The sequence below is a fragment of the Lithobates pipiens genome, unplaced genomic scaffold (genome assembly GCF_037356315.1).
Source record: "Lithobates pipiens isolate NorthernLeopardFrog02 unplaced genomic scaffold, aLitPip1_a1.2 Scaffold_3, whole genome shotgun sequence".
In the NCBI taxonomy this organism is placed as follows: Eukaryota; Metazoa; Chordata; class Amphibia; order Anura; family Ranidae; genus Lithobates; species Lithobates pipiens.
The window spans coordinates 88,490,542-88,512,023 of NW_027507790.1; the positions used below are offsets into that span (position 1 = coordinate 88,490,542).

The 21,482-nt window shown below is 38.7% G+C and overlaps 1 protein-coding gene across 1 annotated transcript; it reads left to right on the top strand.

The window, feature by feature from the left end:
- Positions 1-590: 590 nt before the first annotated feature.
- MYL2 (myosin light chain 2) lies at positions 591-15,621 on the top strand. The gene is made up of 7 exons (XM_077462023.1): positions 591-746; positions 5,583-5,672; positions 7,762-7,837; positions 11,667-11,771; positions 14,694-14,772; positions 14,856-14,904; positions 15,242-15,621. The coding sequence occupies exons 1-7, from the start codon at positions 744-746 to the stop codon at positions 15,341-15,343; spliced, it is 504 nt and encodes a 167-aa protein (XP_077318149.1). The 5' UTR covers positions 591-743; the 3' UTR covers positions 15,344-15,621.
- Positions 15,622-21,482: the final 5,861 nt, after the last annotated feature.

Here is a 21,482-nt window from a genome sequence, read left to right on the forward strand (position 1 = left end):
ACCGGTACATTCCTGGAGAACAGTAATAGCTGTGGTTCAAGATATTTGATATGGAAGCATGATGGGAAATAGGCAGATATTCATTATAAAAAAATAATGTATTGCCCAGAATGGTATTCAGTACTATGTAATAAATCAACTCCAACATACTACGTGCATCTGTTTAGAGACTGATGACTGATGGACTAGATAGATAGATAGATCGATACTGTAGATAGGAATTATATTGAGTTTGAACAGTAGGACTGCTGGGATACTATTGTTAAGTTGTTATGTTGGCTCAATTATCAGTACAATGTATGTGTTACTTGCCCTAATTTAAGAAATGTAAAAAAGAGATAACTACCCGTTAGTGAAATGTAGAGTACAAAAATAAGAGTTGGTATGTGCCACCACTGTAACATCAGCAGCAATTGTCATGAAGAGTATTCTTAGCCATCTGCTGAAGCATTGTTACTTTAAATAAGAACACATATGGGATGGAGCTGCAGAAGCATTGGGTTTCTGTAACCTTCAGATCTTCTTTTGTCTCACATATCATCGGACTGCGCAACAATGTGTCAAGACTGGAGACAAGCGAAAGGCTTGTTTGAGGATGGGAATAACCTACCTAGCACTGCCAAAAGTGGGCATGAGTTTATTTATAACTAGTTTGGGGGGATATTTATTGTCTCGCTGGACAGAGTCCTTAGATCTGGTCTTAGAAATCCACTGGCAGCAACACCTGGCAAAGCAGCACAGCAATGGTAAGCAAATATTAGCTGTATAATAATTTGCGTACTCCCAGACATACAATCTGGAGAATTTGTGAAAGGCGTATAGGACACTGGGGGACAAGAATGTATTAGTGTTTGACACTTTTATCCTATTGTTATTTAAACACCCAAGCTGCTCTTGTGTTTTGTACTGCTTAGAGTTATAGCCTTCCTAGCATCTACATAAAGAACTGCTTTATTAGAAAGCGAGGGTACAAGTTATTAAACTTTGCTGAAAAAATATGCTGACTACTTAACGTAATACTATAATCACGTGTGGTCTGATTGTACATGCAACTAATAAATAATAGTGTATATAAATATAACGTACATAAGATCAAATTCAAGTTTATGATAAAAAAAAGAGGCCGGACCAATATTTTAGTCCTGCAGGAAGAGGCACAGAGACGCACTATACGTGCTGTTAGGGGTAGGCAACCTCAGCACTCCTCATGACAATAACCTTATGCAGCTATTTTTCTTTCCAACTCCGAAAGTAAAGATACTAATGGTAAAAGATACTATATGCAGGGGTAGACAACTTTAGTACTCCAGCTGTGGTGAAACTACAAATCCCATCATGGCTCTGGGAGTCATGACTGTGGTTGTCACAGTCTTGCAATGCCTCATGGGCTTGTAGTTCCACAACAGTTGAAGTACTAAAGTATATAGTATATTTTACCATTGGTATCTTTACTTTCAGAGTTGAAAGAAAAAAAGCTGTACAAGGTTATTGTCAATTTGACATAACAAGATTTTTGGAACCTAACCACTGAAGGACCCAGCCTTTTTCTGACATTTGTTGTTTATAAAAAAAAAAAAAACTGTATTTTTTGCTATAAAATTACTTAAACAGTATATATATTTTTTTAGCAGAGACCCTAGAGAATAAAATTGCAGTAGTTGCAATTTTTTTATGTCATACAGTATTTGTGCAGCAGTTTTTAAAATGCAATGTGTGCGGAAAAATTTTTTTTTTTTTTAATTTGAATGCAAAAAACACAATACATAACCCAATTGTTTGTAAGGTATAAAAGATGATGTCACGCTGAGTAAATAGATACCAAGCTTTAAAATTGTGCACGCCCGCACAGCAGTGACAAACGACATAAATATTACTATCCATAGGTGACGTTTTATAAGCTTTTATAGGTTACCACTTTATATCTACAGAGGAGGTCTAGTGCTAGAAAATCTACCCATGATCTGACATTCACAGTGATACTTCACATGTGTGGGACAATCGCCGTTTATGTGCGTGCAGGTCAGATGCCAACCAGTGTACGTGCCAGCTTTTAGCTTGGGTCTCCTGGTTGGACGAGAGAGCCACGGGAGGGGTGGGGGGGGGATGCCCTCTCCCACTGCTTGTAATAGCAACCGAGTGTCTAATTTGCCACTCAGGTTGCTGTCACAGGAGAGCCGACCGTCGGCGCTAAAAAAATGGTACCGGGGTGATGCTTGCAGCTGCAGGCATCACTCCGGTACAACCACTTGAATTAAAATGACATATCAGGTACGTGATTTGGCAGCAAGTGCTTAGTTTTGTATGCTATAGCATGCATTGTTTTCTGAAATGATAAAGAGGGATACTTTTTATCACACAGTATACAGGCAAAGGACATGCCCCTGTCATGTTACACAGACCACAAGGATTTAATATGAAGAAAATTAATGACTAAACCATACAAGTGCAAATACAAATACCATACTGGTGACCCCACAATAGGGATAAAACTTTTTTGCGGGAGGGAGTTTAATAAGACATGTTGAATTTCCTTCCACAGGCGGTGGTTTCATCGAGGGGCATTGATAGTTTCAAAAAAAACAATTAGATAAGCTCCTGAACGACCACAACATACAGGGATATACAATGTAATACTGACATATAATCACACACATAGGTTGGACTTGATTGACTTGTGTCTTTTTTCAACCTCACCTACTATGTTACTATGTAACTATGTAGGTGCTTTTTTGACCTCCATTTTTCCTTTATATTGGATTTTCAAAATAACAAATGCAGTAATATAGAGGCTGGATAAAAAGTTTAGTGTTGCAATGCACTCTTGGTAATAATATAGTACATTTTGGGGTTGATTTACTAAAGGCAAATAGATTGTGCACTTTGAGGTTGCTCCAGAGCTTAGTAAGTGAGGTAAAGTTTCACTTCGCAAAGAATACCCAATCACATGCAAGGAGGGTAAATAAAACCACATCTTAGCTTGCACATGATTGGAAGATGGAAGTCAGCAGAGCTTCACCTTATTTACTAATCTCTGGAAAAACTCTTGCAGAGTGCAACTGCATTTTTATTTACTGAAGGCAAATAGACTGTTTCTTTTGCAAGTTAAGTTACACTTTGCAAAGGATTTCCCCCCAGAGCTTTTTGGTTCTTTCCTAGATACACACAATATAACTGGATACTAATATTTATAGGTAAAGTTGATCCAGGGAATATCCGATTGCCTCTTGGGGGATCAGGAAGGATTTTTTTACCCCTGCTGGCACAAATTGGATCATGCTTGTTTTGAGTTTTTTTTTTTTGCCTTCCTCTAGATCAACTGTGGGTATAGGATCGTGTGTATCTATAGCTATATCTATATATATATATTCATATTCTTCTATTGGTTTAACTAGATGCACTTGTCTCTTTTCAGTCAGACAAATTACAGTGCCTTGAGAAAGTATTTAAACCCCTTGAAATTTTCCACATTTTGTCATGTTACAACCAAAAACGTGAATGTATTTTATTGGGCTTTTATGTGATAGACCAACACAAAGTGGCACATAATTGTGAAGTGGAAGGAAAATGATAAATGTTTTTCAACATTTTTTACAAATAAAATATCTGAAAAGTGTGGTGTGCATTTGTATTCAGCCTCCTTTAGGGCCGGTTCACACAGGGGGCGACACGAGGCGACACGACTTGCCGTTCCTGTACTACTTTTGGGCGACCTCGGGGCGACTTGCATTGACTTCTATACAGAAGTCATTTGCAAGTCGCCGCTGAGGTCGCGGCAGGTCGCGGCGAGGCAAGTCGGTGTCGCCTCGCATCGCCCCCTGTGTGAACCGGCCCTTACTCTGATACCCCTAACTAAAATCTAGTGGAACCAATTGCCAAGCTTTGAACATCTCACGGAGCACTGTTCAATCCATCATTCAAAAAATGGAAGAAGTATGGTACAGCTACAAACCTACCAAGACATGGCTGTCCACCTAAGCTGACAGGCCGGGCAAGGAGAGCATTAATCAGAGAAGCAGCCAAGCGGCCCATGGTAACTCTGGAGGAGCTGCAGAGATCCACAGCTCAGGTGGGAGAATCTGTCCACAGGACAACTATTAGCCATGCACTCCACAAATCTGGCTTTTATTGAAGAGTGGCAAGAAGAAAGCCATTGTTGAAAGAAAGCCATAAGAAGTCCAGTTTGCAATTTGTGAGAAGCCATGTGGGGGACACAGCAAACATGTGGAAGAAGGTGCTCTGGTCAGATGAGACCAAAATTGAACTTTTTGGCCTAAAAGCAAAACGCTATGTGTGGGGGAAAACTAACACTGCACATCACCCTGAACACACCATCCCCACCATGAAACATGGTGGAGGCAGCATCATGTTGTGGAGATTCTTTTCTTGAGCAGGGACAGGGAACCTGGTCAGAGTTGATGGGAAGATGGATGGAGCCAAATACAGGGCAATCTTGGAATAAAATCTGTTAGAGTCTGCAAAAGCCTTGAGACAGACAAATGCATGCCACACTTTTTCAGATATTTATTTACAAAAAAATTGGAAAACCATTTATCTTTTTCCTTCCACTTCACAATTATGTGCCACTTTTTGTTGGTCTCTCACATAAAATCCCAATAAAATACATTTATATTTTTGGTTGTAACATGATAAAATGTGGACAATTTCAAGAGGTATGAATACTTTTTCAAGGTACTGTATGTAACTATGTAATGATTACTAGGCTTGTTTGTGTAAAGAGTGGTCCACTTTAGGGATCCTTTCTCTTTTTCTCTGTCGGCAACAGAGGGCAGCCCTTACTTACTTAATAACATGTGAACATCATTTAATGCAGTAGCACTGTGGGTCCAGGCTAACAAGCCCAGGTGTGGTGATGAGTTTGTTTATGACAGCCTAGACTCACAGGAAATCGGATGCCCATCTTTCAACCTGGAAGAAGAGCACCATCTGGTGGAGGAGCGGACCTCTTTCAAGAGACAGTGCCAGATTGAAGATAATTCTTGCAGTGAAAGTGTATTTTTTTGCTGGGCTGGGCTTCATATTTTAAAAGTTATTTTAAGCTCAGGATTGCTTTAATTTGGCTCACAATGGAAACATTTTGAATGACTTCCATGGTACAGAACAGAGCTCCTGTTTAATATACATTGTGCGGGTAAAGTATACAACACTAACGTTAAATATGGAGCCTGGAATTTGAAGGCCATTTTGGTGTGAGCGGTACCTTGACTGGATACTAGGTTTCCTGGAAAGCACGGCGACAAACATTTATGGAAGAGCATGAACCTAAAAGGGATCTGCAACCAAGACCCAGAGGACAGGAGAACAGTATGACTGGAATGAATAGACTAAAGGCTGAGCTCTGAATTACAACCAGTGTCTGGATAACAGGTGGTATGCAGAGTTGGCAAGTTTTAAAATTGGTACATGAATAACAGAACATTTTCTCCCAGTCTGCTTCCAGCATACATATTCCACTGAGATATAAGTATATTGTCATAAGGTGTAAAACTGTTGATGTGCAGAAATGTCTATGCTTTTTCTTGATTTTTTTTTTTTTTTTACAATTTCACTTAACTGTTTTAAAGTCTCCCAAGAAAGCAAAGAAGAGAGCTGAAGGGGCTAACTCAAATGTATTCTCCATGTTTGAACAAACCCAGATTCAGGAGTTTAAGGAGGTGAGTAAAACAGTCAGATATACTGTGATGATTATTTTACTTGTTATGGTCCCAAGATCTCAGTTGGAGTAATGCAACAACTTAAATTATAAATGAAAGGCAAGATCCATAAAACACCTTGAATACATAGAGAAAACAAAACCAGACATAAAATTGTGAAAAGTCAACATTATTTCACTGCAAATGTGTCAGAGGTACAGAGCCTGCCCTCTTAGCATAGTCTCAATGCGTGTGGCAATGGACCACTTTATATCCAATCTGTCTCTTCAAAGTCCACATATTAACAAAAAGGAATCAAATTTATATGGGCTCATAATAGTGAATACAAGTAGGGTGCTGTTTTCTGTAATATACTTAATTTACAGATATTATGGGCATATGAACTGTAAATGGTGGTTTGCCCATACTTACCGACACGCAAACCAGTCTGTATGTATGTTGACGCATAGTGAAGGAGCCCAGTGTAAGCTCATAGTTACTCTGCTTTAAGCTTATAATTGACAGCACTGTTGCTTGGTGATTGGCCACCCAGGCACCCAGTGATGCCTCATTAGTGGAAGTGGGTGAGTCACATACTGTCCCATACCAAAAAAATATCAGGTATTAGCCTTTGCTCCTTTTTATATATATTACACCATGTTTTGGTATAGGTATGAAAAAGGTATTTGCATCTGATGTGATCTCAGTGACTAACCCCTCACTGGGAATGTTTTTGCTGTTGTTTTACTTTTTATAAGGTTGTAGGTTGAGCAAAGCAATATTAACTGGCTGACATCTTCCAATTATGCCAGCTGGGTTTATGACAATTTACAGAAAACTTGGTTCATTTTGACATTGCAGAAGCATCTCAGTCTATGCAGTTATGCAAAAAAAGTTGGCCATTGGTTTTCTTTCTCCTCTTATGTCCTTCTTCCCTTTTTCCTTCTATACCCCACCTTTCTTATTCGCTTATGACCTCTACAAAGTTATAAAATACAGATAAAATACAGAAATTTTTCACTCAGTGTGGAGACCCTGATTGAACATTTTATTATTTGAATTCCAATGTTCATCTATTGCTGGTGTCTTTCAAGAACTGAACCTTCTGTTGGAACATTTGTTCAAATTCAAGGTCATTCTGATGTCTTTAAATGCTGTAATGTTCATCGTGTTATTTGAATAAATAAAAAATGTAAAAAAAAAAAAGTTGGCCATTGGATGCTACTTATAAAGGCGCATGTTCATAACATGCATGAAACACTGTATGTGATTTTCGGGCTGATGAAATCTCTATAATAGACTATCATCTCAAAAAATCTAACTCAGCCATTTCCATGTGCTGGTCTGCTACAGTAATGGCTGTCTGCTCCTTTTAAAATAATGAGCTTCAGACAATGATCTTTTAATGTCATTGGCTATTGTATTTCACATCCTATTGTATAGACAGGGCAACTGTGTTAGAAAACCTTAAGCCTAGTACACATGGGCTAAATGCGAAGACAACATTGGCCATTTCAATAACAACTGTCCGACATTCCCTGTGTATGGCAGCCAGTCTGACAGAAGCCTGGCCATTTGACAAGCTTCTGTTGGGCGACCATGTTGGAAAACCAGCAGCTGACCAACTCCCGGTCAGCACTCTCAGCAAATGGCTGAGAGTGCTGACCAGAGTGTTCTGGGGGGGCATCCCCCCACTGGGTTGAACAAAAAAAAACTGATAGTGTGTACTAGACTTTAGGCTTCATTTGGATGTGTGGTGGGGGAGGCAAAAATGTGTATTTGAGCAACATTTTTGCCATCCACAAACCACCACTTTCTAAGCTGCAATAAGCAGTGAATGGGGGGGGGGGGGGGGAAGGTGCTACAGATTACAGGAAAATAGGGAAGTGTGTGCAATGCATGTGGTTGTGGCGCATTTTTCGGCAAAAATTGGGTTTAAACAGGCAGTGAGGAGGCATCAGTAGCCTCTGAAGCGTGATCTACATGTGGATCAGGCTTCAGGGGAAAGGAAGTAGTCTAAATCTACTCTTATAAGATAAACATACAGACAGAAAACTTTTGATAATTATCGCAACCAGCTAACTTTACTACTTTATTTTTGTATACGAAGGCATTTACCATCATGGATCAGAACAGAGATGGCTTCATTGACAAAGAAGATCTTAGAGACACCTTTGCTGCTTTAGGTATGATCACTTAAAAAAAATTATATAGAACGACATTAAGGGACATATTTATAAAGCAGTGAATTTGACTTTCACCAAACATTTACTACAGGTGAAAAAGCCACTGTAATTTAAAACACATGCACCAGGAAGAGCCGACTGCATTGAAATGTTAGTTAATGTCACATATGCTACTTTAAAATATATACCCCTTAGCATGAACTTATCTAACAAAACAGACATTTCAGAACTGCCAAAGCTAAATCACATATTACCTTATTAAAATACTAAAAATTATATTTTTAAATATTAAAATATCTTAATGTTTGAGTAACAGTAATAGCTCCTGCATAACTGAATGCTGACTGGTGTACATTATCTACTCTTCTTGGGAAAGTCTTGTGGAATAACACAAGAGAAACTCTACTGGACGTATCATACTTTCTTTAGTAACACAATTCTCTACCACTACTCTAAAAACATATATTTACCTACCTTTTTCTAGCACTTAATTATGTGGCAGATGAAGTATGATCTCCAGATCTGCATACTTCGTTTGGGTCAGTGATCCAGGATATTAGATCAGCATGATAGCCAGGCAACTGATTGATTCCTGATGGATCTGCCATAATATGTTCCATGGGTGGTCATTCTGGCACCAGGTGGTTCGACAAAAGCCAGTTTTTCAATAAAAATTTGTTGAAGGAGCCAGATTGAAAATTCTCAGTCAAACATCACCTGCATCCCATCAGATGCAGGCACTGTTCAGGTACTCTGACAGCCGCTAGTACGTGCTGTCAGAATACAATTTCCAGAACTACAGATTTGTCCATCCCCCCTGTTTATCGTAAAATGAGGCAACAGTAATTTGTCTCATTCTTCCAGCAGAGCTGAATGAGAGAAATAGTCACGCATAGCCTTAACCCAACCATGAAACTAAACACTTAAAGGATAACTCCACTTTTGTGGGGAAGAAAATAGCAAATAAAGAAAAAAAAATATATTGTATACAATTGTGACACAAGTCATATTGTAATTGAATGTTATTAGAAATCAACCTTTGCTTTTCAATCTGCAGCCACTTTTTTGAAAATGCAATGCAATATGGCTACCTGGAGGTGTTCTGTACACAGAATGTTTACAGAACGCCCCAAAATATAATTTCCTGCTTATGTGATTGGCTCACCAATTTTCCCAGAAGTCTGCACTAAGATACAAGTCAGATTTCAGTCATCCCCTGCAACAAAAATGCAATTTTTTTGTGAGATACTCTCAATAGGAAATCCCATCTAAAGGGATGCCCGTCCATTTGCTTTCCTCATTAGAGCCCTCCTGGTGCTGCAGCTGATTGATAATTATGAAACCACTCCAATTAGATTCACTTTTCCTCATGGATACAGAAAAACACACAGGGATTTCTTCAGAATAATAAAACATAGGAATCTGCAAAAACGTTTGTTAAAATCATTGTTATATATATATATATATATATATATATATATATATATATATATAGAGATATAGATCACCAAGACGGGAATGTTTTTTTTTTCTCAACAAAAGTGGAGTTACTCTTTAATCATTTACTTTCACCCTCAAACTATGTATATACCTTAACTCTGTCTTAACTCTAAACCTTGATGTAATTTAAATCCTTTAAATACTGGATTTAGCATGCTGGCTACCAGTCCAACAGTGAACACAGTGGTGCAAAAATATTGTGCACAATGCAGCTGCTTTGTTTAATAAATTATTTTTCTGTGATCTGGTTAGATGCATACTGTTAGGGTCACAGTTAGCATCAAGTTAGCTAAGGTTCATCATCTATTTAATGTAGCAATAATGCCATCATTTTGTTTCTTCTACCATAATTTTAATGTCCTAAGATGAAAAAAAAAAAGGCTTCTTTGAAACCAGTGCTGAATATTCCAGGCACTCTGCTGGACTGCAGGCATCTCTGAGGAAATCTGACACGTCTTCACATAACTTAATAGTACGGCAGACAAGAACTGCTGAAACAATCTGATGTCTAAGAAAAAAAGAAATGGAAACAGAAACGTTAGACATTTGGCAAAATACAGTTAAAGTAAAATTTGTACATTTTTTTACCTGCTAAAACGTTCCATTCATGCATTGTTTTTAAATCCAACAGTCCTACAAACACTATGCAAGGTCAGGTCTTTACCATTTACTTTTCCCCACTACAGTCAAAGAACATTAACATTTCTCTCTTCCAATTAGAAAGCTGCATTTGTTTGATTCATAGCACTTCACAATGCTATAAAGCCTGATTGGTTTACAGAGTTGCCCTTCCTTCTGCCAGTCTGAGGGCCTGTTCAAACCAGGCGCAGTAGGACAGAGGTGGTGTGTAAGTGTAGTGTGACAAAAAGTATGGCATCCAGTACTTTTGTTTCACAAAACTTTTATTGGGTTTTTAAGTATTATCACAAGGTAAAAAAAAAAAAAAAAAATCACATAAAGAAAAGAATGCAACAACAGTAAGGCTTCATGTACACTGGCCTACATTTACTGTGGCCACGTAAAATGCTGCAAATTTGCTGCATTTTGCATTTTCCCGTGGTCTGCGGTCAAAATGTTCCTATCCTGAAATGCGATTCTTGTGCGTTCAGGAGAGGGAGGTCGAAGCTCACCTAAATGCAGCAGCTCCTAAACTCTAGTAAAAGCCTATGTGTACATGGACACAGGCTTTTTGGAGTTAAGTTTGTGAGCTTTGGCAAAAGAATGACAAAAGCTCTTGAACTCAAGTTTAGGAGCTGCCAGTGTAGGCTAGTATACATGAAGCCATAGCGTAGAGTGGTAAACAAGAACAGCATTAATAGGATTACTGACTGGAGAAGAGGTAATACTACACATGACATCACAAACCGTAAGGCACAAACTGTACACATTCAATTAAAATGGAGGCTGAGAAGCTCCATCTATAACACATAATCCCATAAGTGACATTTTATTAAGTTCTATTGGTATGCCCCGATGGGGACAGTAAAGGAAATAAAGCATTCATGGTGGGAGAGAAGAGTGAAACATGCAAAAAAGCCGCTCAAGACCCATGTCAGGTGGCAAAGAAGAGGATGAAATATAGGAGGGAAAACTTGTCTGGGAGGAAAAAGGGGTGGGGGTGGAGGGGAGGAGGATCCTGTGCAGGCCAGAGGGTTACAAAATACAAAAAATGTCCATTGAAATGGTCAAATAGAGAGTAAAGAACAGTCTGAATTTAAGTGGTGGCATGCAGTACTTTTTTCAGCCCAGCATGGTGCAACACAATCCACCACATTGCACCACGCTGCAGCCAATAGAACTTAATGAAATATCACTAATGGGATCACAGCAGACAAGTACAAAGACATACTGAGGTAATATTTAAAAATACATTTAGGCATTTTTAATATCTTCATAACTGGTTTCAGTAGTACATCTGCCAGTACTTACACTTTAAAGTATCATATAATCCCTTGTTATCACATGCTATGTTCCAAAACATACATTAGTGAAATGTTATCCATAACTTTTGCACATGTCATTACAAGAAGCTGTAACATTATCCACATAATCATACAGGGTTCAGCATTCATTTTTACCACTATAGTGTATACAGCTGTCATCTGAATTAGGAAGAGCTAAATATAGCCTATTCCAATAGTTGTGTATTGCCCTTTGATACCAGAAGCATCTAATTACAGACAGTTACTCAATATTATTAAGTATTGGAAATGTATCTATTTAGAGGACACCTAGATGGCTTTCTCATTGAGGCACTAATCAATAGATTGCAAATGAATGTAGCTGTTTGTGAAGAAATGTTAACACATATTTTGTGATATTCAACAAGGTCGTCTGAATGTGAAGAATGAAGAACTGGAAGAGATGTTACACGAAGCCCCTGGACCAATTAACTTTACTGTGTTCTTAACAATGTTTGGAGAGAAGCTAAAAGGTGGGTGCCAGATCATGAAGAGATCCAAACCTCTAGCAGGCCACCTAGCTATGCTTACATGAGTAGAGAAGCCTTATGGTCAGTAAGCTCATGTACGCTGTCAAAAGTCTTTCTCTGTGGCTATTAAAACCTTCACTGTTCTGGAAAAGCTTTCCACAAGAGTTTATAAAGTGTCTGCTGGTATTAGGGCCTGTTTGGTCAAACAAGTATTTTAGGGACTGAAGTTGGATGAGAAGACCATGCTCATAATCGGCATTCTAGTTCATTACAAAGGTCTTCATTAGAGTTTTGATTGGGTTCTGTGCAGGCCACTACTGTTCCTCCACAACAAACTCGCCAAGCCATGTTTTTATGGACTTTAATTTGTGCACAGGAGCACAATCATACTGGAAGAGAGAATGACCTCCCTCAAGATGTTCTCCATTCAGCCCTTTGGAGCGGCGGATGTCAGTGGTGATAATTCTGCTGACACCCGCTGCTATGGATCCGATACTGTCCATGAAATTCAGAAGGATGTAGACCCTATTTTCCATCCATCTGGCGGATCAGATGGGATCGGATGAAAAAGGACAGCCGTGAAGGAGAGCGGGGCTTTGAGAGGTCCATCTCTGCGCAGTCTGACAGTTCTGTCATTCGCCTGCTCAGTGGGAATCAGCAGAGTCTGCCGGGTGGATTGCCCATGTGAAAAGACCCTAAAACAGTGGTTCTCAACACCTGTCCTGTATTACCTTGGGGAGATGTAGACTAGAATACTGCAATCACTGAACAGCAAATTATATCACCTGTGATGTATTTCAGTTATCTTGAAAACCTATCCTGTTAGTGAGTCCTGAGGACAGGAGTTGAGAACCACTGGTCTAAAATATCATTGAATGCTATACTGTTTACTGAAAAGACTTGAATCTAATAATTTGGAGGGGTGGCTACATATTTTTAGCTACATAGGTAGGTTTGATGGCCAGGTGCCTGCGATTGTTAGTCCATATAGTGTGTATGCTATGTACTGTATATGTACCCATATATAGTTGAGATAGCTGACATCTCTAGAACTGTTGTGCAACACTTGTGTTCTATTAGCTGCCATGTTATACAATAGAATGAAGCAAAGTGAGAACTGCATGATTACTGGGATGGACATCATATATATTTGGAATTTGCTTAGCATCATGATATTTTCCTTTGAAATATCTACAATATAATCTGATAATGTCTTGAAACTTGTATATATTTAGTCATGGCAGCTAAAAAAAAAAACACATTCAACCAAGTCAGTTTGGGTATGCAATTAAATTGTATATATACACAGTAATATACCCATTGAATAATTTCCATTTAAGTGCATCTATATAGATTCCAGAACATTTCTTTATGGTAGATACTATTATTGCTATTTTCTTGGGTTTTTGTACACCCCCCCCCCCCCCATTTAGACTATACACTGTATATAAAATATATACTTGAATAGATGTTTTTTAACAAAAAATAGAGTTCAGGCTGTTTTGTGAATGCATGCAATATCATGCAATCTTGTGCACATGCTTCTAGTGCCATTCATTGTTAATATCACCCCAAATAATGTAAAGCAAAGAGGCGTTTGTCATGTGAAAACAATGCATGACAAAAGCAGCAAAATGCGCAATTAAAAAGTACAACTCCCAAAGGTCAAAAAGGTCCATGAGCTAATTTGAGTTGAGTTTGTCTCACATAGGGCAGCATATTAAAAAGGACGGGCTGCCCTATGCATGTGAGCATGACAATGTGCAGAAACACGCAACACAATTTTGCACACGTTCATGAAATGCTATAGTGTGAATGCAGCTTAGCATCAGCAAGTTGTGCGCTAAGGCTCCTGTGAAGCTTATGTTGAACTCTGAGTTAAAGCAGAAGTCCACTCATCAGATTTTTGTGGGGACAGTGAGGGGTGTTTACATTTTACTCATCTCTTTGCCATTGTTAGGGCAACTTATGGCCCATCAATCAGAATATAGGGAATAAAACAAAATAGGCTGTTCACTTTGCAAACAAATTTTCCCTTAACTTTGTGAAGGAGGTGAAGCTCTGCTGACTTCCATCATGCAATTATATGCAAACAAAAATACTGTTTCTTTTCCCTTGCATGTATTTTACAATTTGGGAATTTTCACCATCCACTAAGCAACAGCAGGCCATAGATAATACGATTTTCTTTCCTGTAACCAAGAGTTGCAGGAAAGAAAATCAACACACTGGGGTGGATTTACTAAAACTGGAGAGTGCAAAATCCAGTGCTGCTCTGCATAGAAACCAATCAGCTTCCAGGTTTGTTTGTCGAAGTCTAACTGAACAAGCTGAAGTTAGAAACTGATTGGCTACCATGCACAGCTGCACCAGATTTTGCTGGATGAATTCCTTCTCCGCAGAGCTATAGTGTTCTCCAGGCGAGGGGTCGCAGGGAGCTGTAACGGCCGGGTTAACACAGTGACTATTACTAGTGGCTATAGCCGCTGGCAATAATCGCATCCTAAAAATCTGACATGCTGTTTGATGGACTTGGGTACAATCAGCCTGCCCGTAAACAGTTTGACTCTTGGTCGGTCCCTGCTGAACTGACAAAGAATCGAACCATCTATGGCCAGCTTCAAAAAAATGAACCCATAAAATCCTAAACAATGCTTTACAAGACTTATCCTATCCTACAGCCCCTAGTCTCTAGTTCTTGAAAATATCTCTCGTCTGTGAGCTTCTATGTAGATAATATTTTCAAAGCTAGAAGATCTCCTCTTTGATACGTCATTGATTTGAGCTGCTCCTTATAATATCTTGACAGTGCCTTAAAATATTCTGCAATTGTCTCAGCTTCCCGATATGCAGCTGGTTTTTAGGATATTTAGTTTAGCAAATATTAGACAAAATATCATGTTTAATGAGTCTTTTGTTATGCAGGTGCTGACCCTGAGGAAACCATTCTAAATGCATTCAAAGTCTTTGATCCTGAAGGCAGTGGACTTTTAAAATCAGATTAGTAAGTTTAGTACTCTATAGACATGCAGTAATGGATTGCTGTTCCTGTCTGCCTTTGAATTGTCTTTTCTGTTTTATTTTTAGTATTCGAGAAATGCTTATGACCCAAGCTGAAAGGTTCACAAGTGAAGAGGTACAATTCTCCACCCATCTGCTTTCTTCATAAATGAAAGGAAACCTGTGTTCTTACTAACCCTAACCACTAGCTTTAGTTGGCAATTTTTTTTGTGTTCTGTGTTTCAAAGATTTTTTGGAAACAAATTCAGCTGTGAAATAAGCTTAATTTTAACGCAGTATATTATTACTCCAATGGTGTGTACATTAGATACTGATAAAAGGGTGGAAATTATCTAGTCAAAAAAGGGTTAAATGATATCACAGGATAAAACGGGGACAAATTGCTGTTGTATTGCTTCAGTCTCAAGATATACTTATGATTTTACAGTAGCCCTTGTGTTCCTTACTTGTAGGTCGACCAGATGTTCACAGCTTTCCCCCCTGATGTCACAGGAAATTTAAACTACAAGAATCTTGTTCACATCATCACTCATGGTGAAGAGAAAGAAGAGTAAACCAGCATGGTTCTTGACTCTTCCTCAGGATTCGCCTGGCATTTTTATCTCATTAAAGTTATTTTTGACTCAGATTTTTTTTATTAGTTATGTTAAACCTTGAGACATATGGCATAGGCTTACTTTGGAAGTGTACAGTAAGCATATTTGCTTGGTAACCCTATGGTATGCTTCTTAAGGGATGGCTTGTCTTCTTGCATTGTAAAACCATTAATGTGAACACTTATGTAATATAGGATAATAAATTATATTTCTATATCTGCTAGAAAGGGAAATCAGATATGGCTTCTATGTTTTCTTAAAAATAAATCAAGCTTATTTAATAGACATGTTCAATGGAGAATGCCATTTTCAGAGGCATTTGGCCCTTCACTACACTGTATTGTGATTAAAAAAAAGACTTGCATCTTCAATAAATATTTTATGAAAATTGTCAGCGAGCATGTTACAGGATGCAAGCCAGATCCTAAGCTGGACCTTTGCACATAGGAGTCTAGGAACAGTGCCTCTCTCCTGGCATTTTAGAGTACCCAGGAGGGACAGGTGCAGCATCCTGCTCTAGTGCAGGAAGCCTGTTAAAGTCTGTGGCAAGCTGTGGCCTGTTGCAGAACACTGAACTGAGTGGTAGCCTGTCAGCCACAGCTGCCCCACTGTCTTAAATGCAATCCACAGCTCTGTTCGAATGATTCTTCCATGTCCTGCTGACGTTTCACCAGACTCTCCAATAGCAATACAGACAGAATTTTTTTTTTTTAAGTTGTTTTTTTCCTTTGTTTTTTTTTTTTTTTAGTAAAGATTGTGTTACAAAAGTAGCTAAAGTTTGTCTTTTCTCCCAAAGGAATGTGTAATTGCTGTTATACTGGCCATTTTTTGAGCCTGGAGTTAGGCTTTAAATCAGAAGGAGGCACACTTATCAAAGATCCCCATTTGCAAGGATTTATACAAACATATGCAACTGCTCATTCATTTAGAACACATACAGTATATCTTTTTCAAGGTAAAGCATAACTAAACCCAAGAAAGAAAATGTAATATAATGCAAATTAGAGTCCGTCGATGTAGTGGCTGCATATTTTCAGCAAATACAGAAAATACCTGTTGATCTTGGTTAGAAATGCAATTTTCTTGTCACTTTCTGTGAGTTGACCTGAAAAATATCTACCTTACTTCTGTAAGCTACCAATTGCCTTGCCCCATGTTATGACTGGAACCACATGTGTGCCAATGCAGGAGCCTTATATAAGACTTGTCTTTTCCTGCTGAAAAGTGGATGTGTGGCTACTGGCGTTCTCTGATGTCCGTCAATTATTTAGTCCTTTCTTGGTCCTTTTGACCCTCCTATGGTCACCGATTGTCCATCCCAGAACTGTTATTGCTAACAACACATATTAAATAGAAATTAAAACCCGTTCTAGAGAAAAGCCGACTTATGATTGGATGATTTAAATGCTACATACAGCAAAAGTTCTCCTGAAGAAGTCGCTTTAATGGCGAAACATGTAGCAAATGTAACATTACTGTAGCTGCAAAATATACCATTGTAATTGTCATTCAAATGGTGACTATACTGTTCATGGATATTATATGAATCCTGATTTTATCTTTATCTAAAGTGGAAATTGAAAACAAAAGTTGTATATTTATGCAATATGTATACTCTGTATACTCTATATACTGTTTTATGGAATGGCACCCAGGGACAGGATAATGGAGTCTGCACAGTACACACAGGGTTAATTATGGCAAACACAGCTGTCTAGCCCTCTCAAAAACAAAGTACGTTGTTGCAGGATAACCTGGTGAAAACAGAGCAAACAAGTCTTGTAAAAAAAAAAAAAAGAGAAACGAATGCAGCCACAAAGACTAGTAAGCTGCAATATACACAATATTAGGCCTTCTCATCTACATCAGTGCCTGACCTCACAAATGCGCTTCTGAAAGAATGGTCAAACGTTCCCATAGACCAGGGGTCTCAAACTGGTGGCCCTCCAGCTGTTGCAAAACTACAAGTCCCATAAGGCATTGCAAGGATGACAGTTACAAGCATGATTCCCTCAGGCAGAGGCCTGATGGGACTTGTAGTTCTGCAACAGCTGGAGGGCCACCAGTTTGAGACCCCTGCCATAGACACACTCCTAAACCTTGTGGACAGCCTTCCCAGAAGAGTTTAAACTGGTATAGCTGCAAAGGGTGGGCCAACTCAATTTTGAACCCTACAGACAGAAACTGGGATGTCATCAAAGTTCATGTGTGTGGAAAGGCAGGCGTCCTAATACTTTTGGTAATATCTACCTTATCACATATTTAGGGACACCTCTACATATAAAGATGTGTGTCTCTTTTAGATGACTCAGCAATTGCATACATTGGTATAATTCCTTGCATATGGGGATCTCTGTGTGGCCTCTATACTCTAACAGCTACTATTGGTACTTTATTTTTGAAAAAAATATATAAAACCCCCCTTTTTTTTATAACAAATTCATCTTTGGTTGATAACCTAAGCTTTTCTTTTGTTTCTCAATTATTATTTTTATTTTGTCTGTGTTTTTCTGTTTGTGTCCCTGTTGCAGATATTCCCTTACTTCCTGTGTGGTGGAATCACTGACACGTGAAGCCCTGAAAAGTGGGGTTTTAATACTTTCCCACTGTATTCAAACCACAAAAAAGCTCTTTTAACCACTTCAATACAGAGCACTTCCTGCCCAGAGGAATTTTCAGCTTTCAGTGCTCTTGCACTTTGAATGCCAATTACTCATTTAGAATTTTTTTTTTACACAAATAGCGCTTTCGTTTGGTGGTATTTAATCACCACTGGGTTTTTTTTTTTTGTGAACGTTTTGAAAAAAATAACACTTTTTTTTTTTAGCTTCTATTATAAACTTTTGCAATAAGTAATTTATTTCATAATCTGGGGAAAAATTTCTACTGCTACATAATATAACCCAAATTAGTGGATATTATTTAGTCTGTGTGAAAGTTATAGAGTCTACAAGCTATGGTCCCAATCACTAAAAATTTATCACACCTGATGCACTGGCAACCTATCTCCTTCCTTGAGGCCCTGAAATGTCATGACAGTATAAATATAGTTTTTAAAAAGTAGACAGTATTTAGCAAGAGGCATGGTGAGTTTTTTGAAGTTGTAATTTTTTCCCTCAAAGAAGAATATATTTATATAATTATTATTATTTATTTTTTTTACACACACACACACACACACACACACACACACAAAATGGTCATAATAACAAGTTATTTCTCACATACAGCATATGCATACTTCCAATTATAACCCATAAGGCAGGGAGCACCATCAGACGTTCTAGGAGCATACATTACACATATTATTTCCTAACAACCTATCACATTTTTGAAAGCCGTGAAGCACCAGCACAGAGGAATTACACCATTTTGGAAAGGAAACACCCCAACATATACTCTATGAGGCATTATGAGTCTTTTGAACATGTCATTTTTTTTCACAAGTTTTTGGAAAATGTGGAAAGAATATTAAACCTTTTTTTTTTTCACACAAAGTTGTCAATTCATGAGATATTTCTAACACGTAGCAAAAATTACACTCCAAAATACATTCTGCTACTCATCTTGAGTATGGCGATACCACATGTATGAGACTTTTCCACAGCCTGGCCACATAGAGAGGCCCAAAATGCAGGGAGCACCTTTAGGCGTTCTAAGAGCATAAATTACATATTTAATTTCATTCCTACCTATCACACTTTTGAAGGTCCCGGAGCACCAGGATAGTAGAATTACCCACAAAATTACTTCAATTTGGAAAGCAGACACCCCATCGCATATTCTCTGAGGCATGGGCTGCAGGTAGGTACCCAGGTACTCTGATGGGTTGCAGATAGGTACTTGGGTATACTGATGGGTTGGAGACAGGTACTCCGGTACTCTGATGGGTTGGAGACAGGTACTTTGGTAAACGGATGGGCTGCGGATAGGTACTCGGTTACTCTGAGGGGTTGTTACAGGTACTCGGGTACTCAGCTGTGCTGGTGACAGGTACTCTTTATTACTGGGGGCAATCAGTGTGTATTGGTGTGTACTGTGATTGATCGGTAACTAGCTGTTATCGCAATCTCCTCAGTTAGTTACAGCGGTTTGTCTACATTCTGTGACCAGCTGTGATTGGACACAGTTAGCCACATGGTAAAGAGCCAATTTCATTGGCTCTTTTCCCCTGATGGGGGGTGGGCTGTGTCAGAGTGACAATCCTCAACCCCAATCGCCGCTCTGCACTAGCGGCATGCATGAGGACAGTGCATGTGACTGACTGTGATTAGACACAGCTGGTCACATGGTAAAGAGACATTTTTGTTGGCTCCTAAGCCCTTGTACACACGGTCGGACATTCCGACAACCAAATCCGACGGATTTTGTCCGAAACTTGCGTTGCATACACAAAGTTGTCGGAAAATCCGATCATTCGGAGCGTGATGACATTATTTCGTTACGACGGGACTACGTTCAAACTAGTAGCAAATAGCTTTGGTCTAGGAATTTGATCTGAGCATGCGTGGCACTTTGTCCGATCGGAATTCTCTACAAACGATCGGACAAAGTCCGATCGAATCATGTTGTCAGAAAATTTTATAGCCCAGCTCTAAAACTTTGTCGGTCGGATATTCCGACGGAAGCAGTCCGATGGAGCCCGCACTTGGTCGGATTATCTGATAACACGGTCCAATCGGACATTTTCCGTCGGAATGTCCGACCATGTGTACAAGGGCTTACACTGATCGGGCATGAGCTGTGTCCTGAGGGACACGCCTCATCCCCGATCGCCGCTCTGCACGCCCCTGGGGGCATACGAGAGATTGGCGAGAACACGCGGACATATGACGTACACCTGGAGGGAGAGAGTATTCCACCCGGCGTCATATTACTATGGCCTGGTAAGGAAGTGGTTAACTAGAAAGGTAACCTTTAAATTGAAGCTTTACCACTTCCCTGTGCTAAGCAAGGGAATAAATGTAATGGGCAGAACTGACATCTCTAAATGTATAAAATACATTGGTTCTCTAGAGCAGTGTTTCTCAACTCCAGTCCTCAAGGCGCCGCAACAGGTCACGTTTTCAGTATTTCCCTCAGATGAAACGGCTGTGGTAATTACTAAGGCAGTGAAATTGATCAAATCACATGTGCAAAATAATGGAAATCCTGAAAACATGATCTGTTGGGGCGCCTTGAGGACTAGAGTTGAGAAACACTACTCTAGAGCAGTGTTTCTCAACATTTTTCAATCAAGGCACCCTTTAAATTTATGCACAGTTTGAAGGCACCCCATTCTAAAATGTAAAAACTAAACTAATACTTTTAGATATTGCAGCAACATCCACACATGTAGGACACCCAACATTATAAGTGATTTATTTAAAACAAAAATATTTCTTACCTTTTCTATGTTTCTCAGGAGAAGGTGTCATAGCTAAGAAACCGCTAAAAGGAAAAAATCACCTACAAAGGCTATTGATTTAAATACAAAAATTGTATTTATTAGACATACATACAAAAAGCAGCCATGGCAATCATGAAGGTGTCATGGCTGACAAATTTTGTGTACAATTTCAGAGTGAAATTTCTATCCTAATGCTGGCCATACACAATACGTAAAATTGTCCAACATATGGTCATTTAGCCAGCATGTTAGTTTTTCTGCCAGTTAATGGGCACAAATCGGCAATCAGTTGGGATGTTTATTGAGCCTAAAAAACTAAAGGACAAGTTTGGAAATGTTCTGCCCAACGAACAATAAATTGAAATGTTAATGTGTTTCCTGTTAAAACTGTTTGCACCGTGCACTGGTATATGTGAAAAAATGAACAAAAAATGGATTCATTTATGTCCACTGAACGATTTATCAGACATTACATGATGGCACTATCATTTGCTCTCATGGCCGAATGTTTGTTTTTTTCGAAAATGGGTTTGAGCCAACTCTTTTTTTATTTAAATTATTTAAAAAAAATAACATTCAAAAGAACTCAACATATAAAAAATACATCCATATACATTACATGTTTACATAACACATTACATTTAACATTCCTGAAGTATAAAAAATTCATATCTTATTAGGTCTATACTTCTTACTCTGAAATTGAAT